Here is a 20440-nt window from a genome sequence, read left to right on the forward strand (position 1 = left end):
GGGATTTAACAGCTGCACCTAGCTTTGACATCTGTACATAACTTTATAATCAGGCAGAAGGTGATGCTCGCCTTGGAGAAGCCTGCTTTATACTAACACAAATGTTGCACCTTCAGTAAATTAATTGGGAGATACTACAGAAAATGACCAGCAAGAGTTACCTTGTTTCTTGTTTGAAATGTTCTTATTTTTCCCAGTTTGTAAGTCTTCCTGAGTAACCACTTAAATAATATGACTCAGTCAGGATTGCTGAAGGCTTCCATGTCATGTAGCCACGGTATTTTAACTCTGCATACAGTTTAAATGTGCATAAGAAGGAAGCAAACACTAGATCAAAAGAATTAGTCATTTAATTGTAGTGCATGTGGCTAGGACCTTGGGATGCTGATTGCGGTTCTGGAACCCAATGAACAAAAATTATATAACAGAAGTGAAGGAAGTACAGAAAGTAAACTACAAAACTGTTTGGGGAGTTGGGAAGGAAGAGTGGATTATTCAGGAATCTGCAGACTGAATTTCAAAAGCAATGCAGCTGTAATATCAATTAAACTGATCTGCCCAACTAATGTACTGTAGAGAAAGCCTGGCGTTCGTGTTACGTTCAGTAAAGTCAGTTTGGCTGAGCTACACTACTGCATAATTTTTCAGTCTGGGGGTGTGTGGGGGATAAGGCAGTGCAAGAAAGCTGGGTCATGGGAGGAGGAGATGATAGTGGTGCTGGTGCAGACAATGCATTCCACCCAGCCAGCCACACCACTACAGGGACCAGAAGAAAAGGGTGAGCCTAAAGAGAGTAGCCAGAACAAAAAAAGGATGCAGTACTCCGCTGTTCCACAGAACTGCCCCTCCAGCTTCCCGCGGCCACTTAATGTATTCACTCCACTGTCCGCCAAACGGGCCCCTCCACTGTCACCTGTCAGTGAAAGGACAAATCCCCCTTCAGAAGGATTGGATAAGTTCTTGGAGGAGAAGTCCATTACCTGCTATTAAGTTCACTTAGAGAATAGCCACTGCCATTAGCAATGGTAACATGGAATAGACTTAGTTTTTGGATACTTGCCAGGTTCTTATGGCCTGGATTGGCTACTGTTGGAAACAGGATGCTGGGCTTGATGGACCCTTGGTCTGACCCAGTATGGCATGTTCTTATGTTCTTAAGGTTGCCCTTTCAGAATTCACAAAGGTCCTTCACAGACAAGTGACAGTGGAGGGGCCAGTCGGCTGTCGGCCCTGCTGGCGGAGGTAAGCTCTTCTCCGACTGGGGTTCCGAGCAAAATTAGGAGAGGTTTCCCGATGTAGGAGAATCTATGCAACTCGGACCCGGACCGACCAACCCTGCCCGGCCTGCTGGCCACCTTTTTATTAGCACGGATTGGTATGCAAGTGGACCTCGAGTCAAAAAAAGTGAATTTTCACTTTAGCACTTCGCTTTTTTACTCCTGGTCCACTTGCATGTCATTAGCTTCATGCATCCCATGGGGACCGCAGTTTTTAATGCAGGTGTAAAATAAAACCTGTACTAAAATCTAATTCCAATTTTAGCACAGGTTTATTACATTGGTCCCTGTGTAACCAAGCTGTCACAGTGCCTAGAGGGTGATGAGTAGGAGTGACCATCCTGGACCCTGCATTTTAGGGAAGCCCCACAGAGCCATAGTACTCCCATCCCCAACACTTATCATTTCAAGGCTCCAGGGCCCTGCTGCTGTTCATTTGCCCTGTGCCAAGCATCCTCTTAATGTAAGCCCTGACAGTCCCAGCCCTTCATAGGAGTCCATAGCCTATTGCCGCCTCTGAAGCCCAGTATGGGTGCCCCACGAACCCTACGTGAAGGGGCTGATGTTGGAAATGGCTGAGATTCTCTGCCCCCAGGGACAGCGAGTGTGGCCACCTGGCATCATCAGGAATCAGCCCCCCCCCCCCCAATCCATGCCTCCAGCCCGGCAGCACAGACAGCACTGGGTCACCTGGCTGACCTCTCCGATCTCCTTGAAAAACTGCAATTTTGGAATTTAACTTAAAACTGATCAGCAACCTCTCAGGAATAAAGAGCTACCGGCCCCCTTTTCTCCTCCTGGTAAGCAGCGGGCACCAGAGGCGGCCTCCTTCCCCCCCCCAGTGGGAGCTGCTGCTCCTCCCGACATCGGGTAAAAGCGAGGAAGTGAAGAAAGGGGAAAGTCCAAAACGAGAGGGTGCCCAAGGCAGACCTGCCCCGCACAGCCTGTGCAACTCTCCCCTCCCGCACCGACGGAAAGGCAGCACGGGCGACTTGTACCTGCTCTGGCGCGGCTGCATCAGACAGACAGCCCAGCAGGCATTCACGCTCGGCGAGTCCGGAGCGAGAACTCCGGGGGCCGGCGCTGCAGAAGCGACCCCCCCCCCCCCCCCCGATCCACCATCATTGCGCCTGCAGAGCCCGGCAACGAACCAACTATGAGCTTCGGTTTGCAAAACGCATCGGGAAACTTCAACTCAGCCCTCTAAGCGCACCGCAATATTTATTTATTTATTTAGGATTTTTATATACCGACCTTCTCAATACAAGTATCAAATCAGGTCGGTTTCCATAGAACAAAACTGTCGCGGTTAAGGCCTTACAATAAACAATATAAACGCGCTCAGGCATTCTGCAAACTGGAATGTCATATGGGGGGGGGGAAAAAAAAAGGACATTATTAGCTGATGCCTTGGTCCCTCTTTAATCAATGAGAGGCAGGCATCCTCCCCTGTTTATTATAACTTAGAAAAGGCTTCCTCCTCACACCGGAGCAAATCCGATCCTACCCTTTTGGGACGATCAGCGCCGAAAACAACTTTGCTCCTGAAATCCGCCTCTCCCCCCCGTCCCCCCCCCCAGAGCAAGTGGCAGTAAGACTGGAGGAAAAGGGAAGAGTACTTTACCGTCCGTCACGGTCACCTCGGCGTCTCCCTCCCCCGGCTGCGCCACCAGCCGCAGGGCTTTGGGGAGGGGGCTGGCGGCGAGCTGGAAGCCTCGGCCGCCGCCGCCGCCGCCCGCCCCTCCCGCCGAGATCTGCTCCTCGCCCAGGAAGAGCAGCTTCACGCTGTACTGCAGGGCCGAGGCCGCCATGGGGGCCTCTCCGCCAGCCGGGCTGCTCTCCTCTCCTCCACCAGCCGGAGGGAGCCAATGGAGAAAAGAGGAGGAAAGAATGTGCGCCGGGGAGGGAGGGAGGGGGAACGGGCAGGGGAAAAAAAAAAAAAAGTCTCCGGCAGCCCTGCAGCCGGAGCGAAACACGTGGGACCCCTTCTGGCTCTGCTCGGCATCTGCAGCGCTGGAAGGCGATGCCCGGCAAAGCCCAGCGCTGACGAGGAGACACCAACCAGGTCTGATTGAAGAAGCGGAGCTGTGGGGTTGTTCTGCGCTCCTGAGAAATGAAACTGCTCTCCAGCTATCGGGCGCCAAGGCACTAGAGAAGAGGACTCGGTCTCAGATCCCTTCACTGACCTTGCAGATTTGTTAACTTTTTTTTTTATGTCACTGCGTACGGTAAAACCACCCCAGAACGCGCTTCCTCTGTTCTTTCGTATGGATAGACGTGCCAGCTAAGAAAGGAGTCTCCTGCTGGTTTCAGATCCCTAGAAATCTGTGCATATGTTTGTCTTGACTGGACTGTAAGCTCTTTGGAGCAGGGACTGGCTCTTATGTGTATCTGTACAGAGCTGCCTATGCCAATTAGACAAGAAGAACCAGTAGTAGCAGCAGCACTGTGTCCTGGTATCATCAGTAAACTGAATGCACGTCTTTCCTTTTTACAGGCCACATTTTCATACATAGGCTCTGCAACCTCTGAACACTCCCTGTCTAAGGTACACAGATTAAAGCCCTGCATTCTGTTAGTTTAGTATATATTGCATCCTCTCTGCTAAATCTAAGGTACTATTTGAATGTATTTCTTTCCCTTTGTCACTTTCATTCTTTTTTTTCATAAATATATTAAAAATATATTGCAAGATTCTTTTTTCATTTGGGCCAATAGTTTCCTCCTACTCCTTTGGGCCACTAGCTCAGTCAGAATCCTGGCACCATGAGCCTTCACATTTACCTGGAATTCTTCCTCCATGTTAGTTTTTGGGTACTTGCCAGGTTCTTATGGCCTGGATTGGCCACAGTTGGAAACAGGATGCTGGGCTTGATGGACCCTTGGTCTGGCCCAGTATGGCATTTTCTTATGTTCTTATGTTCTTATGTTATAGTCTTCCTGCCCAACCTAGGACTACAGTCCTTGGCTGAGGTCCCATGCACCAGCCCAGCTCCTTCTAGGACCCTGCTATCATTGGCCCTGAATCTGGCCATTAAGTGTCACTGTTGTGCAATGGTTGGGACTCCTCCCCGGGAGCTGTGAATGCTGTCTCCACAGTATCCCCAGCCTCCGCTGACAGAGGGAACGGAGGAGCTGACTCAAAGATCCAACCGGGGCACCCGGAACCGCTGGTCCAGCCATACTGCAAAATGCTGTAAAGGTTCTATAGGAGGCAAAAACCTTTGCAGCAGTCCCTGTGCTTTTCTTTTTCTTCTATAGTTTGCAATGTGTGAGAGTCTCAGTGGCAACAGATTTGATCAGAAGGTAATTCCCAGTGCAGGAGAGCTAACGGGACTATTGCTTTTCAAAGTGGCATTTATTCATTTATCTAAAAACAAAATTCCAAGCCATGCTTCAAATGCGTTTCACTTTCTTATAACCCCAATTTCAGCTACAAGGGCCAGTGTTCTTTTCCTACCAGGTAATATCTGGGAATCTTGGGTGCTGATTTCAAACCCCAAACATTTCACTTTATAAATTAATCTACATATTGCCATATGTTTCTATAGAAAGAATGTCCAAAGGATGCTTAAGAACTTTCATGTCCCATATACAAGGAGGGGGACTCTTTGTATTCTCCACTAATTTAATGTGTCCCTTTCTGACAGGAGACTGTTTTTATGAAGGAAGGAGTTGGAAGGATTCATTTGTAAGAGCAGCTCTTTGGGAGTTTGCCAGAGTGGATTGTGCTGTGCGCAGTATAAAGACCTCTAGAGTTCTCTGGGAGTCCTGTCGTGTAGAGTTGAGGCACAAGATCAGGCTTTTGTCTTTCTCTCTCTCCCTCTCTTGCAAGAGGCACACAATCAGCAGTGGTTGTTGTGTGCAGGGATCAGTAGGCCCTTTCCCTAGTTTTGGAGAGTTAAGGAGGAGAAAGCAAGTCTGAAGCTATCTATGCCTATATTTTTCTTCTTTAAAGTCTTAAGATCTTACACTGAGGAGAGATGACTGCTTCCAAGATGTGGATAGCTCTCATTTATAAGTTTTTTGGTTTTTTTTTTTCAGGGAAGGAGAAAGTCCTATTTCTGAGTTCTATTTTTGGGTGAATAGAAAGGTTCTGAAAGCCACACATTAGTTGGCTGTGATATTCTTCACAGACGGAGTTTTCACTCTGACTTTTCCAATTAGTGTGACCCGGTGTGAAATAGATGCTACACCATTGGGGAGAAGAGGAGTTTGTGCCCATATGGCACTCCAGCCTATATATATATAGAGAGAGAGAGAGAGAGAGAGAAACATAGAAGCATAAAAATGACGGCAGAAAAGGACCAAATGGTTCATCCAGTCCGCCCAGCAAGCTTATGGTAGCATCTGCCGTGCCATACAGGTCACCCCCATATTTAGTTTCCCAGACCATCAATGTCAGGGCACTTGGTTGCTGTCTGAGTCCAATTCCCCATTACCTCTTGCCGTTTAAGCAGAGAGCAATGTTGGAGTCACATCAACAGTATGAAGGCTTATTGGTTAAGGGTAGTAACTGCCACACCAGCAGGTTACCCCCATGCACTCTTTTCTTCATTTCCATCCTTTAGCGATCCCTAGTATGTATTCCAAAGCAAGAGCAGCCTTCTCTGAGGATTGAACTCAGGATCCTTCAGATTATGAGACTGACACACTACCTGCTGTGGTGTGTGTGTGTGTGTACACGTGTGTGTGTACGTGTGTGTGTGTGTGCACGCGTGTGTAAACTTCCAAACGGAGCATATAGAATTTGAAGGGGTCTGACATTTCAGTGAGCCCAGTGTCAGTCTTTTGGTAGGGTTCACAAATGAAGCGTACCATCCCTAAGCAGGGTAGGGAGAATCCCCCCTTTGTTCCCCTCTGACTGCTATCTTCTCATTGCCACAGAATCCCACAATAAACTATGCAATAATAGAGACTCACTTTGAGGATTTATTCCAACAAACAAACTTGTATTTTCTGGTAATAGCAGCAGAGAATGAAACATAGAATGAAAAACATTGATTATATTTGGGTCATAGGCTTCCACAGCTAGGCTATAGTGGTTGCAAAAATACAGGAAAGTTTACCATACCAACTTCTTAATAATTACATCAGAGCTTTCCAAAGTGTGTGTCGCGACACTTTACTGTGTCACCTGAGGTGTGCCGGTGTGTCGCGCAAGCCCGGTGCACGTGACACATCGGCAAGTGCAGGGACCGGGAACCCATGGCTCCGAGCCAGATATGCTGCATCTGGCTCGCAGACAAGTATCGCCACACTTTCCCGCTGACCCAGCTGCTCCCCGGTCCTCCTCCACCCGGGCGGAACGCGGCAGGACAGCTGGAGTCAGCGGCACCGGCGTGCTCTCTTCTTCCTGCCCCCCCCCCCCCGGAAGAGGAAGTGGAGAGTATCGGGTGAGTGCGCGGCAAGAAGAGGCCACGCTAGTGCGCTCGGCATCGGCCCGAAGAAAAGAAGACTGCAGCGCGGCTCGGAGGAAAATGTTCAACCGCGGCCGATGGGACTCCGCCTCCGCGAGGGCTGAAAATGAAGAGGTTAGCGTTGGGAGGAGGCTGCTGCTACCGCGAGTTCCCGGGGTGGGGGAGAGAGAGAGTGAATGAGCGAGCATTCACTCTCTCTCTCCCCCCCCCCACCCCCACCCCGGGAACTCGCGGCAGCAGCAGCCTCCTCCCCAACGCTAACCTCTTCATTTTCAGCCCTCGCGGAGGCGGAGTCCCATCGGCCGCGGTTGAACATTTTCCTCCGAGCCGCGCTGCAGTCTTCTTTTCTTCGGGCCGATGCCGAGCGCACTAGCGTGGCCTCTTCTTGCCGCGCACTCACCCGATACTCTCCACTTCCTCTTCCGGGCCACGGGGCCCTGTGTGTGTGTATGAGAGAGTGAGAGATTGCATGTATGTGAATGATTGAGAGCCTGTACATGTGAAAGAGAGTATGTCTGTGATTGCGAGCCTGCCTGTGAGAGAGAGAGCATGAATGTAAGTTTACCATTGGGAACCTGTATGTGTAAGTTTGTGATTGAAAACCTGTTTGTGTGAAAGAGTATGTGTGTATGATTGAGATCCTTTGTGTGTGAGAGAAATCATGTGTATGTATGATTAAGAGCCTGTGTGTATAAGTAAGAGAGAGATCATGTGTGTCTGTGTGTGATTGAGAGCTGGTTTAGGTGATGGAGCATGTGAGTATGTGATTGAGAGCCTGTGTTTAAATGAGAGAGAGAGACCATGTGTGTCTGTGTGTGATTGAGAGCTGATTTAGGTGAGGGAGCATGTGAGTATGTGATTGAGAGCCTGTGTTTAAATGAGAGAGAGAGACCATGTGTGTCTGTGTGTGATTGAGAGCTGATTTAGGTGAGGGAGCATGTGAGTATGTGATTGAGAGCCTGTGTGTAAATGAGAGAAAGAGAGGACATGTTTGTAAGCATGTGAATGAGAGTCTGTGTGTGAGAGAAAAAGACAGCATGTATGTGTGTGATTGAAAGCCTGTGTGTCTGTAAGCGTGAAAAGATAGACAGCATGTGTGTAAATGTGTAATTAAGAGCCTATATAAGTGAGAGAGAAAAAACATGTGTATATGTGAGTACTGAGAGCATGTGTGTATAGGTGTGTCATTGAGAGCCAGTGTGAGAGAGAGCGCTGGTATGTGACTGAGAGAGGAGAAAATTCCAAGCAAACCACCCCTCCTCCTGCTAATTCAGAACAATCTCAGGACACCTGGATATCAAACGTTCCCAGGTATGCTGAGCAAAAAAATGTTTGTATCCTTATTATTTTTCATTACTGGGTCTTTGTGTCTGCTATTTTGAAATATTTTGTTGGTATCTGGAAATGTTTTATATGAGTTTTTAATTATTGGATATTCCACTCATCAGCTGTTTCGAAATATGTTCTTTTTGTTAGTACAGTTTTACTGCTGATGATTTTATATTTCTTGATTTGTTTTATAAGGATGGGTGATGTTTCTTTTTTCTTTTGTTACACTGCATACAACCTCTGGTTTGCTAGTAGACTGAATTACTGTGTCCCGAAATTATGTTTGTCTAAAAAGTGTGTCACCAACATGAAAAGTTTGGAAAGCTCTGAATTACATACATCTTCCCCTCAGTTAGGAAAACTCTCTCTAATTGTGAACACAATTTTCTCTTACTTCAGGCACTATTTCTCCCTTCTCTGAGTAGAGCATGGTTCTCTCACAGTCTTAGCATAAACTACATCACTTCAGATGCATCAGTACTCAACCATTGGACACACAGTATTTCTCTTCAGTACACATAGGAAACTCTATAATGGTTGAGGAGAAATACCTCTTCACTTCAGACGTTTTCCCCTTGTGGGGGAAAAAACCCCTGCAGAGCCCTCTCAGAAGAGAGGCCATCCCGGGCAAACCCACTCCCTGGATGGGTTCCTTCCAACTCGCCCCACCAAATCCTAAACCCAGCATTTTATCCTTGAGGAACACTCCCTCTACAGGACTTCTCTCCCCCTCCTTCTTAAAGAAGAACATATCCCATTGGAGCCCCTTAACCACTCTTCCACATTTTACAGTACACATGCATAGGGTCATTTTACCCTACATGCTGCCATCTAGTGGCTATTCAGGATACCACACTCTCCATATCAGTGAACTAGCTATAAATGACAGCTTCAGCTCTTGGTCACTACTGTACATCCACATCCCCTTATTCCACAGATTCAACAGTAGCCCCCATATAGCAGTTAAGTAGTCTCCCCCCAACTAGAATCTTCTCCAAGGGTGGTCTTAGTGATGAAAAAGGGCTCCTTCTTGGGAGATCCATCACATACCGTAAGAAAGTATATTTTTGACAATCTACTGTAATATAATCATACTCTAGTTTCTCCTCCATTTCATTTAAACACAGCAGCAGTACCTCCTGCTTATCACAGTGGATTATGTCTTTTGGGATATGGCTATCTTTGAGGAAAGTCTTGCTCAGCATTATGAACTCTTCCCGCTAGTGCTTGTGAGCCATGTAAATCAGAAACTACACACTGTGGGGATAATTTTGTAAAATCACACATAACCTAGCAAGAAAATAATATGCAAGTTTATACCAGTTTTAAAGCAGAATTATTCACATAACATCATTTTGAAAATAATCACTGCAAAACTACATGTATTCAATTATACCTGCTATTTCTTGAACATAGTTTTGCCAAGAAATCTATGTGGTTCTTTATAAAATCAAAACATATGCATGAAATCCCAACCCCCACCCAGACTCCACTCCAGAAATGCAGTAGTGCCTTGAAAATAATCCTGTAAGAAGGTGGTCTTCACTTTTTTTTTTTTTTTGCAGGGACTATTTTAAAATCAATGGGGCTGGGCCAAAGTTGGGTTAAGTGTGAGGTATCCTTTTCCAATGCTATGGCCGACTGGGAGGTGGAGGGGTTAATTTCCCTTCCAGTGTCAGCTGACCAACATCACCTCACCCCACATAACAGCAGCCTCTCAACCCCCACCCTTCTTATATTAAAAGTGGGCCAGTTTGGGAAAGGGGGTCCCTTTCCAATGTCACAGCAGTCCTCATTACAATAATGTGGCTCCACTCCCTTCCCTCTGTCAAACGTTTCCCCCTCTTCTCACCTTTGGTCCCCCTCCAGCATTCCCTCTCTTTCTGTCTCCCCTGGTCACTCGTTTATTTGCCCAGTAGCCCCCATTTCTCCACAATATCAGTGGTGTCTCTTCCTCCTCTCCAGAATCTCTCTCTCTCTCTCTCACACACACACAGTCTCACACTCTCAGTCTCTTCTCTCTTTCTCTGACACACTCACACTTTCACACTGTAACCAGGTTAAAGAAAATGTTTCAGTTTACCTCAAGAGTGGTGGGGTCCTCAGAAAAGGCTGTGGAGATCTTCATAAAGAGCACTGGAGGCTGCCCTGAAGTTGTTTTATTTACTTTTTTCTCTCTCTTCTGCAGCCCCAGTAGCTATAAGGGCCTGTGACAGGGACAGAGGTGTTACATTTACCGCTTGTGGGATGGCCCCATAAGCGGCTTCACTCACTCCGCCACCGCCGCTCCTACTCCCCCCTCCTAGGCGCGCGTGTATGACGTGCACAAATCTATAAAGGTCCCAAGGCAGGAACCCATCCTCTCGGCACTCTCCGGTGATGTCACACAGCCAGGTATTTAAACCCCGGCCTTGCTACACAGGATTGCCTCAGCAAAAGTTGCCTGTCAGTCTTCAGCCTTGCTCCACGTCTGGGCCTTCAGCTCCAGCTTCGGCCTTGTCTGGTCTCTTGCCTTGCCTGGCTCTTCACATCTCACCGAAGTCACAGCCTCCTGGACTTATCATAGCCTGGCTGATGCCAGGACTCATTTGCCCAGTGTTGGCACAGACCTTGGAGTTCTGCCCATGAGGTTGCATCAATTGTGCCACAGCAAGTGGGGCTGCTACTCACGTCGCTTGCAACAAGAGGCAGGATTGTGCTGATAGAGAACCTTGATGGGAGTATACCCTTCAGCTCCTGCCACTTTCAGTGAGAGGAATAGGGAGTGTGGCTGCAGAAATGCTACCAAACAGCTCCCACTGCTGTTGTACTGTGGAAGCTCCAGGAGATGCAGTAATGATGTTAGTAGCCGCCATGAACCTGCATGTGAAATGGGTGCCACAGTAGGCAGGACTGGTGCTAGGTTTTTTGCTGCCCTGTGCAAACAATTATTGTGCTTCACACACACCCTCCACTCCGATTCATTCAGTTTCTGTCCTGGGCCCATCAAAAAAAGCTACCACCAGCAATCTATATTTTTAATAATTGACACCTCTATATAATCCCCAAGGGAACCAATGATCAGTAGAAGGGTATTAGGCACTGTAGGTAAATCTTTGAGCCTTGCACACATGCCCCACCACCCAAATCACACCCTCTATAGACACACACAATTGAATTATGCAATTATTACAGATTTTACATGAAAAAAACATTCAAAAGTGCAGTCTTCCCAGGCAAAAACATCACTTACAATGTGCATATTAAATTTACATGCACTGCTGTGATGCCACCCAGAAAACTCTGCAAAAAAGACACTTGAAACTCATATGGTATTAGACCTTTTATAATGCATGTTGGGTGTGGACTTGGCCCTCAGAAAGCCATGAATAAATGGAATTACCATTAAAAATAGTAAACCTCCCATACCAAAACAACCCTAAGTGCCAGCACTCAAACAGGAACAACATTATCTCTATGAAAAGGCAACACTGCACATATTAAGTTATACCCTTTGTTACATGTAAACCAATCTGATATGAAATTTTTTCATGAAGGTCGGTATAGAAAAGTGTTAAATATATATTAAATATATACATATTACACCAGGCCCTAGAACACCAATGCATCTCCTATTAGGAAAATAGAACGAATCAGACTGCAATAGATCCCTACACAGAAACTACATGCCAGCAAAATTCTTCACCATGGTTACACATGCAGAAAACAGACAGACCGTGACCAAATACAGAATAAAGAAGCCAGAAAGTATAAATAGAAACATGCAGAGAAGAACTGAACTGGAACCTACAACAAGCCAACCACTATATGTACAGCACAAGTGGAAAAAAGGAAAACAGTACCATTCTTCATAAAGTATTAAACAATAAAATCAAGAAATATAAAACATCAATCTCTCTAGTAAAACTATATTCAAAAAATAATAAGTATTTCAAACCAGTTAATGAACAGAATATCCAAAATTTCCAAAACACCAATAAAATGTTTCAAAACAGCAGACGTCATGGCAGCTGGCAGCACCAAGGCTTCTCCTCTTTTTCAGCTGCCGGTGGGTTGGATTCTGCCAGCAGTCAGGCAGCCTCTGCTCTTCTTCTGTCACCAGTGGGTTGACTCCGCTGCCGGCCACACAGCCTCTCCACTTATTGTGCCGCTGGTGGCACTACAATATCACTTCTTGTTTTGTCAGCAGGTTGGGCTCCGCCAGCGGCCCTGTGGCCTCTCCTGCTGCCTCTTGCAAATGCACGGTATGCACACCCAGTCACGCTGGGTCCAGCAGCAGAAGTTGCACTAGTGTCCATAAAAGCCACCACTGGCCTTCAGCCTAACCTTAAAGAATCCTGCAGATGGAATTTGAAATAGAAATCCCAAGGAGCCAGACTCTGCAAGGAGTGCAGCATTAGAAAACAGAAAAAGAAATGTATTTCTTCCTATGCTCTGCAAATACAAGATATAAGAGAGGCACATTTTCCAAATCTGACATAGAAAATAAGACTTTCCACAAAAGAATAAGCAGGAAAGAAGATTTGAGTTTTTTGTTTCAGCAAGGGAAAAAAACACCACTTCCAATCCCACTACCACCACCATACCTGGGAGTCCTCCCAGGGTACTACCCTGTTACCCTCTTAACATTTTTCCAGGGCTCTCTGAGGCTGAAAGGGACATAAATGATCCCCAATCACTCCTACCTTGCAGATTCTGGTTAAAAACTAGAGCTGGCCTCAGAGTCGGCTGGCACCAAGTTGTTTAATAGCCATATTGCTTTATGACCATATTACTTGACAACCGTAAAACAACTTGGTGCCAGCTGGTCCTGAAGTTAGTGTCAAGTTTTAACCAGAGACCATAGGGCAGGAGTGACTGAGGATTGCTCCTGCCTCTTTCAGCCTCAGAGAGCCCTGGAAAAGGTAAGGGGGCAATGGGGAACCATAGGAGGATTGCGAGGGAGTGTTTCTTTTTGCTGTTTTTGTTTTGGGGTTTTTAAAAAGATTTATTTTTTTCTTCTGGTTCAGCCAATGAACTGAAACAAAATAAACATTAAACGAACTGAATCCCAAAATACCACTCCCCCCCAAACACAATTTATTTAAATAAATTAAAGTCTAAGGAATTTGCAGAAGGAAAAAAATTTTGTTACAGTTTGTTCATTTGTTTTGGGGGTACCTCAGTTAATTTCATTACATAACATTCATTTATTAAGCAAAAAAATATGTGTTAATTCGTTCCATTTGCTTTTTGTTTTCTAATGAAGTCAATGAAGGAGGGCCCCATTGACTTCACTGTAAAAGAAAGATGAGCCAGGACTCAGGCCAGAGGCTAGGGTCCTGTTGCTGAGGCCCAGACTGGACACCGGGGTCTGATCCAAGCTCAAGTACCGTCATTAAGGCCCATGACTAGGCTCAGGTCTGACACCAAGGCCCAGATGAGGATAGGTCCCATTGCTGAGGCCAAAGCCTAGGCCTAGAAGTAGGCCTAGATCTGACTCAAGGGCTTGGGCTAGGCCCAAGTCCAATGCCAGCTGGCATTGGACTTGGGCCTAGACCAAGGCAAGGCCAGGTTCTGTTGTTGAGGCTTGGGCCTAGGAATGGGTAAGATACCGGGTTTCATCACTGAGGCATGGCTCAAGGACCTTGGTCTAGGCCTAGATCCAGGGCCGGCGCGTCCATTAGGAGAACTTCGGCGGTTACCTAGGGCGCTGAGCTGTAGGGGGTGCCAAAGAGCAGACACGTGGTGCCGCAAGTGGTGGCCTAGCTCGCTCACGGCAAACAGAAATAGAGACTGTGTGCTTTTCAGGGCTGCGAGTAGCTCGCCGCTCACAGCCCTGAGAAGCAAACTGTGTTGCGCGCCCCCCCCCCACCCCTTACCTGTTTCGGCGCCGACTGTTTCTATTTCTCTTTGCCGTGAGCAGGGCAGGCCCTGCTTGCGGCACCACGTGTCTGCTCTTCGGCGCCCCCTATGGCTCAGCACCCTGAGAAGCACACAGTCGGTGCCGAAACAGGTGAGGGGGGCGCGACACTGTGTTCGGTGCGTGACACTGTGTTCGGTGCCGACTGTGTGCTTCTCAGGGCTCGCGGCCCTGAGAAGCACACAGTCGGCACCGAAACAGGTAAGGGGAGGCGGCAGCAAGGGTCGCCTAGGGTGCCCAATACCCTTGCACTGCCTAGATCTGATGCCAGAGACCAGTCTGAAGATAGGTCCTGGTCTCTGAGGCCCAGTCCTAGGCCTAAGCCTTACATTGGGGCCTGATTGAGGCCAAGACCAGGTCACCAAGGCTTGGATCTAGTCCTAAGACCTAAGCTCAGTGCTGGGGCCCAAACCAAAGTGGGTCCTACCTCCAAGATCCAGGACTGGTCCCAGGTCTTTTGCTGGAGCAAGGCTGAGAACTAGTCCCATCTCTGAGGCCCAAAGTCATAAACCGGTTGCTGAGGCCCAGACCTAGGCCCAGGTCCAATGCCAGGGCCCAGCTGAGGTTGGGTCCCATTGCCAAGGCACAGACCTGGGCCTAAGCGTAGGCCCAATACCTAGGTGCTGTGGCCAAGTCCAGGGCTAGGTTCCAGTCGCTTTGGCCCAAGTTAAGGCTGGGGCCTGATGCTGGGGTTGGGCAAGGATGAGTCCTAGTTGCAGAGCCTCGGGCCTGGGCCTAGGCCCAGGCTCAATGCTGCAGCATGGATGAAGCTGGGTCCCATTGCTGAGACCTGGACCTAGGCCCAAAAGCCCAGGCATAGGTCTAGGCTGACATCCGAATCCAATGCCAGAGCAAAGCCGAGGCCGGGTCCTGTTGTTATAGCCCAGGCCTAGGCCTGGCAGCCCAATAGCAGGCCTTCCAAGGCCAGCTTTCTTGATCCGGCGACAAAAAATGACATCCAACACCTGTAGATCACTGCCGCATGTACTCTGAATGGAAGATGTCAGTTTTAGTCACCAGATCAAGAAAGAAGATGTAGGAAGTTTTATTCATGGGTCTCTGGGCCTGAGCCTAGTCTAGGCCTAGGCCCTGGCAAAGGGATCCTTCCTTGATTGGGACCTGACATTGGGCCTGGGCCTCTGCAACTGGGATCTGGCATCTGACGATGGGATTTAGCTTCAGTTGAGCCTGGCATCAGGCCCAAACCTAGGCCCAGGTCTCATTCAATGTGATACAATATCAGATTAGCCCTGGCATCAGGCCCAGGCCTATCCTAGTCCTCTTCCTCCAGTCTTGGCCTCAGTCTTGGCCTCAGTGTTGGGCCTAGGCCTAGTCCCATGCCCAGACCTAGGACTAGTCCCATGCCCAGTCCTTGGCATCAAACCAGGAGCTTGTCCTGGGCCTCAGCAACTGGGGCCGGGCTCCAGGCTGGCCCCCAACATCAGGCCCAGACCTCAGCGATGGGTCCCGGCCTAAGCCAGGCCCTGACAGTGGACCCGAGCATAGGCAGGCCTTCGTGACCCGGATGGTAATGGGTCTATGCCTAGATCCAGGCCTGGCAATGGGATCTGGGTCTGGACCTCATCAACTAGACACATGGACGGGTCTAGTCTGAGGCCTGGTCCCACTGGAGGGCCTTCTTTTATGCTTGAATATAAGAATACCCGAAAAATTTATTTTTGTCAGAGGCTAATTTTCATTCATATCATTTGTACAAACTAAAAATGGCCTCATTTGTTGCATTTTGTCCATTCATTCAAAATGAATGCACATCCCTAGTATTTATATTATTTAGCATATGTGCTATAAGGTTGATATTCAAAAGGATTTGTATGGATAAGTTTGAATATCTGGCCCCTTTAACTAGATACATTTTATCTGGGTAAGTCATTAATCAGATAAAAGTTATCCAGATAAACTGGAGCCCTTTTATTGCGCCATATAGCATAGCATGGCTTAAGAAATCTTCCAATTAACTGGCTAGAATTTAGCTGGATAAGTGCCCAAATCTTCATTTACCACTGAATGCACTAAGCCACAATGTTTTTTCACAGAAGGGGGTCCCACTATTACAGAGGAGTGTCGCCATGATAGTGGGGTCCCTCCTCCAAAAAAACATTGCAGCTGTATGGTGCGTTATTTTGTCTCTCAGCCAAACAACACAAGACAAAAGAACGCGGGGAGCAGTCCTTTAACAAAATGGCGGCCCCAACCTCACGGGACCACCATTGCCTTAAAGGACCACTGGCCCCCCAAAAAAAAAAGTCGCATGCAAACAGTGAGGTAGTCCTTCTCAGTCGGCTGTGATAAAATATTTACATCAAACTGACTAGTAATTACTGTCTTTGCATGCATTTATATTATGCATGCATGCAAATCATATGCAAAGGTGGTCATTGTAATAGGGGAGGGTATCTGGGCAGGGAGAATTGAAAATATAGCATTTATCACACAATATACCAGATATAATGCACTTTAGAGTACTAACGTGGCTTGACACATCACCCAGTTAGCCGGATAACTTCTGAATTGTCTGGCTAAATGCCTTTTAATAAGATTAGACAATGGAAATGAAGAAATGATGCAGCATTTATGCATAATGATGACCTATGCAGAGCGGCAGTCACTACCCTAAGCAACTTGCTGGGCAAACTGAATGGACCATTTAAGTCCTTATGAGCCATCATTGACTATGTTATTGTGTTACTATGACTACATTACTATGAGCATAAGAACATAAGAAAATGCCATACTGGGTCAGACCAAGGGTCCATCAAGCCCAGCATCCTGTTTCCAACAGTGGCCAATCCAGGCCATAAGAACCTGGCAAGTACCCAAAAACTAAGTCTATTCCATGTAACCATTGCTAATGGCAGTGGCTATTCTCTAAGTGAACTTAATAGCAGGTAATGGACTTCTCCTCCAAGAACTTATCCAATCCTTTTTTAAACACAGCTATACTAACTGCACGAACCACATTCTCTGGCAACAAATTCCAGAGTTTAATTGTGCGTTGAGTAAAAAAGAACTTTCTCCGATTAGTTTTAAATGTGCCCCATGCTAACTTCATGGAGTGCCCCCTAGTCTTTCTACTATCCGAAAGAGTAAATAACCGATTCACATCTACCCGTTCTAGACCTCTCATGATTTTAAACACCTCTATCATATCCCCCCTCAGTCGTCTCTTCTCCAAGCTGAAAAGTCCTAACCTCTTTAGTCTTTCCTCATAGGGGAGTTGTTCCATTCCCTTTATCATTTTGGTAGCCCTTCTCTGTACCTTCTCCATCGCAATTATATCTTTTTTGAGATGCGGCGACCAGAATTGTACACAGTATTCAAGGTGCGGTCTCACCATGGAGCGATACAGAGGCATTATGACATTTTCCGTTTTATTCATCATTCCTTTTCTAATAATTCCCAACATTCTGTTTGCTTTTTTGACTGCCGCAGCACACTGCACTGACGATTTCAATGTGTTATCCACTATGACACCTAGATCTCTTTCTTGGGTTGTAGCACCTAATATGGAACCCAACATTGTGTAATTATAGCATGGGTTATTTTTCCCTATATCCATCACCTTGCACTTATCCACATTAAATTTCATCTGCCATTTGGATGCCCAGTTTTCCAGTCTCACAAGGTCTTCCTGCAATTTATCACAATCTGCTTGTGATTTAACTTCTCTGAACAATTTTGTGTCATCTGCAAATTTGATTATCTCACTCGTCGTATTTCTTTCCAGATCATTTATAAATATATTGAACAGTAAGGGTCCCAATACAGATCCCTGAGGCACTCCACTGTCCACTCCCTTCCACTGAGAAAATTGCCCATTTAATCCTACTCTCTGTTTCCTGTCTTTTAGCCAGTTTGCAATCCATGAAAGGACATCGCCACCTATCCCATGACTTTTTACTTTTCCTAGAAGCCTCTCATGAGGAACTTTGTCAAATGCCTTCTGAAAATCCAAGTATACTATATCTACCAGTTCACCTTTATCCACATGTTTATTAACTCCTTCAAAAAAGTGAAGCAGATTTGTGAGGCAAGACTTGCCCTGGGTAAAGCCATGCTGACTTTGTTCCATTAAACCATGTCTTTCTATATGTTCTCTTCTCATAGAGCTTATGGTGCAGGCTCTGCACGATTTAAATAGCCCATCTCTGGACCACCTCTACTCTGTTTCTAGCTTTCTGAGGATGAGCCCTCTAGAATCGGGTACAATATTCTAATCTAGATAACAAACATCTTACCAGAGATTTTTACAGAGACGTGATTGCCTCAGATATTTCTGCTGATTGCACTTCTGCCAATCCACCTTAGCATTCCTTTGGTTCTTGCCTAGTGCCTTATTGAAATGTGTTTCAATCTTGGGAACATCTGATATGATCACCCCCAAATCCCTCTCCTGTTTGGTGTACATGAGAACATCTCTATCAAGCACTATTTCTTTCATTTCTGTACCACAGTTCCATCTCTTTTCACATTTTTGCACTAAATCTTGGCTTCCAAGCTTGACTACTACTACTAACACTTATCACTTCTACAACACTACTTGTCGTGAGAGTCAATCTATGCTCAGTAGAATTTACAATCTAATCAAGACAAACATACAGGGCAGAAAAGACTTAGGGAATTTCATTTATAAAGAAAATGGTTAAAATCAATAAGGCTGTAAACGGGATAATCAGGGTTGAGGTTTCAAAGCAGCTTTGAAAAGGTAGGTTTTAGACTGGATTTGAATAAGGCCAGAGAGGTTGCATGTTGCACTACTCATGGAGTCTAATCCAAACATATGGTACGGCAAGGCAGAAAAGCACGGAGTCAGGAGTTGGTGGTGAAAAACTCCTCAAACTTTATTAGATCCCTTTCACTTTTTCCACTCCATCTGGAGTAACCATCCTGTTACATATCTACGAATGATCTGCAAAAGGATAAGCCTTTCCAGTAACCCCTTCTGCAATATCACTTATTTATTTTATTTAAAATATTTATAACTCACGAGATCCACAGCTATGGCCTGGTAACAAAAGTCTCTACATAAAATATATAGAGAAAATATAAAACAATCAGCAAAAACTAATAACATCTTCATAAAAGACTGTAATCACAAACAAGGATCAAGCCAACTAACTACAGCACCATGCCATAATAATCAATTAAAATCTACTGCTACTTACAGGTGCAAAGTTCTGATGTCTGCTGTTTGCTAACCATTTTTCGGGGGGTGTTATTAATCACTAAATGCTTGCGTGAATAAATGTGCTTTCAACTATTTCCTAAAGCACGGCAAGGATATTTCTTGCTTTAGTTCGTTCAGAGGCTCTGCAACACTGAACGTGGCAAGGTGATGCACATAGGGAAAAATAACCCATGCTATAATTACACAATGTTGGGTTCCATATTAGGTGCTACAACCCAAGAAAGAGATCTAGGTGTCATAGTGGATAACACATTGAAATCGTCGGTACAGTGTGCTGCGGCAGTCAAAAAAGCAAACAGAATGTTGGGAATTATTAGGAAGGGAATGGTTAATAAAACGGAAAATGTCATAATGCCTCTATATCGCTCCATGGTGTCTTTCTTCAAACTATCAGTCGTATGATTATTCATGTGGGAGATATGGAACAGAAAGACATCCTTAGTCAGCTTCCCTTTTAAATGGGAAGATTCCAGTCTCAGTCATTTAAAAATATATATTTTCTAAAGGCTTAAAAAAAAAAAACGCAAAATCGTTTCAGATTCTATTCTTGTCTTCATGCTTAAATTATACTTAAAAAAAAAAAACCCACCTGGCATCAGTATCTTAAATTTGTGATTTTGCTGAGATGAACATTTTAAATACTTTAATTGTTTTTGCTTTAGTATTTGTCTCTACCCACTTTAAGTTAAATTTTATTTTCCAGAAGAGGGATGCTTAAAATTCAGTAATTTCATCTTTCATCCAACTTTTCAAAAGTTCAGGTATATGTATATGTAAAATAAAACAAAATCACCAACTGAACCCCATTTTTTGCTTTCAGAAGCATTTAATGGAATTTTGATATCATTGTGATCGATATGGTTAGTATCCAATTCTATTCCATCTATCAAAGTAATGGCTCGAATTCGGAAAGGTGATGGTTTGGTCACCTTGTATTTATGTAAGGCTTGATAGCTGGTAATTGCTTGTTGATTCTATGGTTATTTGAACCATTGAAATTTGTTAATATGTCCTCTTGTTTGTAGTGGAAGAATATGAACATATATTTGAAAAGTATGAGTCCCTGAGGAAGCCCCTGACAGTAGGGGTGAAACGAAGATATCTTTTGTCGGACATGATTCAGTGATAAATAGCAAGGATATATTGAATGCGGATAATCTGTGAGATCAAAGAAGAAGATATAATGATTATTAGTGAAAAATTACATCTGAAATAACTGTGTGTTTGAACAATGTATTGTTAAATACTCATTCCTAGTTAAATAAGTATTGGAAAGGATGATATATGTTATTCAAACTTAACATCT

At 45.6% G+C, this 20440-nt stretch overlaps 1 protein-coding gene across 5 annotated transcripts in view; it reads right to left on the reverse strand.

Annotated features, from left to right (window-relative positions):
• The window catches only part of LOC115097476 (histone-arginine methyltransferase CARM1-like), a 296952-nt gene extending 293764 nt beyond the window's left edge, over positions 1-3188 (reverse strand). For 2 of the 5 annotated variants that reach the window (XM_029613378.1, XM_029613370.1), the window contains exon 1: positions 2902-3186. In XM_029613378.1, the coding sequence (XP_029469238.1) occupies positions 2902-3088 (187 nt within the window). In that variant the 5' untranslated portion in view covers positions 3089-3186. Of the gene's footprint in view, positions 1-2901 lie in introns of all 5 variants that reach the window. The other 3 variants (XM_029613387.1, XM_029613361.1, XM_029613395.1) reach the window with 3 other exon arrangements.
• Between the last annotated feature and the right edge of the window lie 17252 nt (positions 3189-20440).

This window comes from Rhinatrema bivittatum, chromosome 1, assembly GCF_901001135.1.
Source record: "Rhinatrema bivittatum chromosome 1, aRhiBiv1.1, whole genome shotgun sequence".
Lineage (NCBI taxonomy): Eukaryota > Metazoa > Chordata > Amphibia > Gymnophiona > Rhinatrematidae > Rhinatrema > Rhinatrema bivittatum.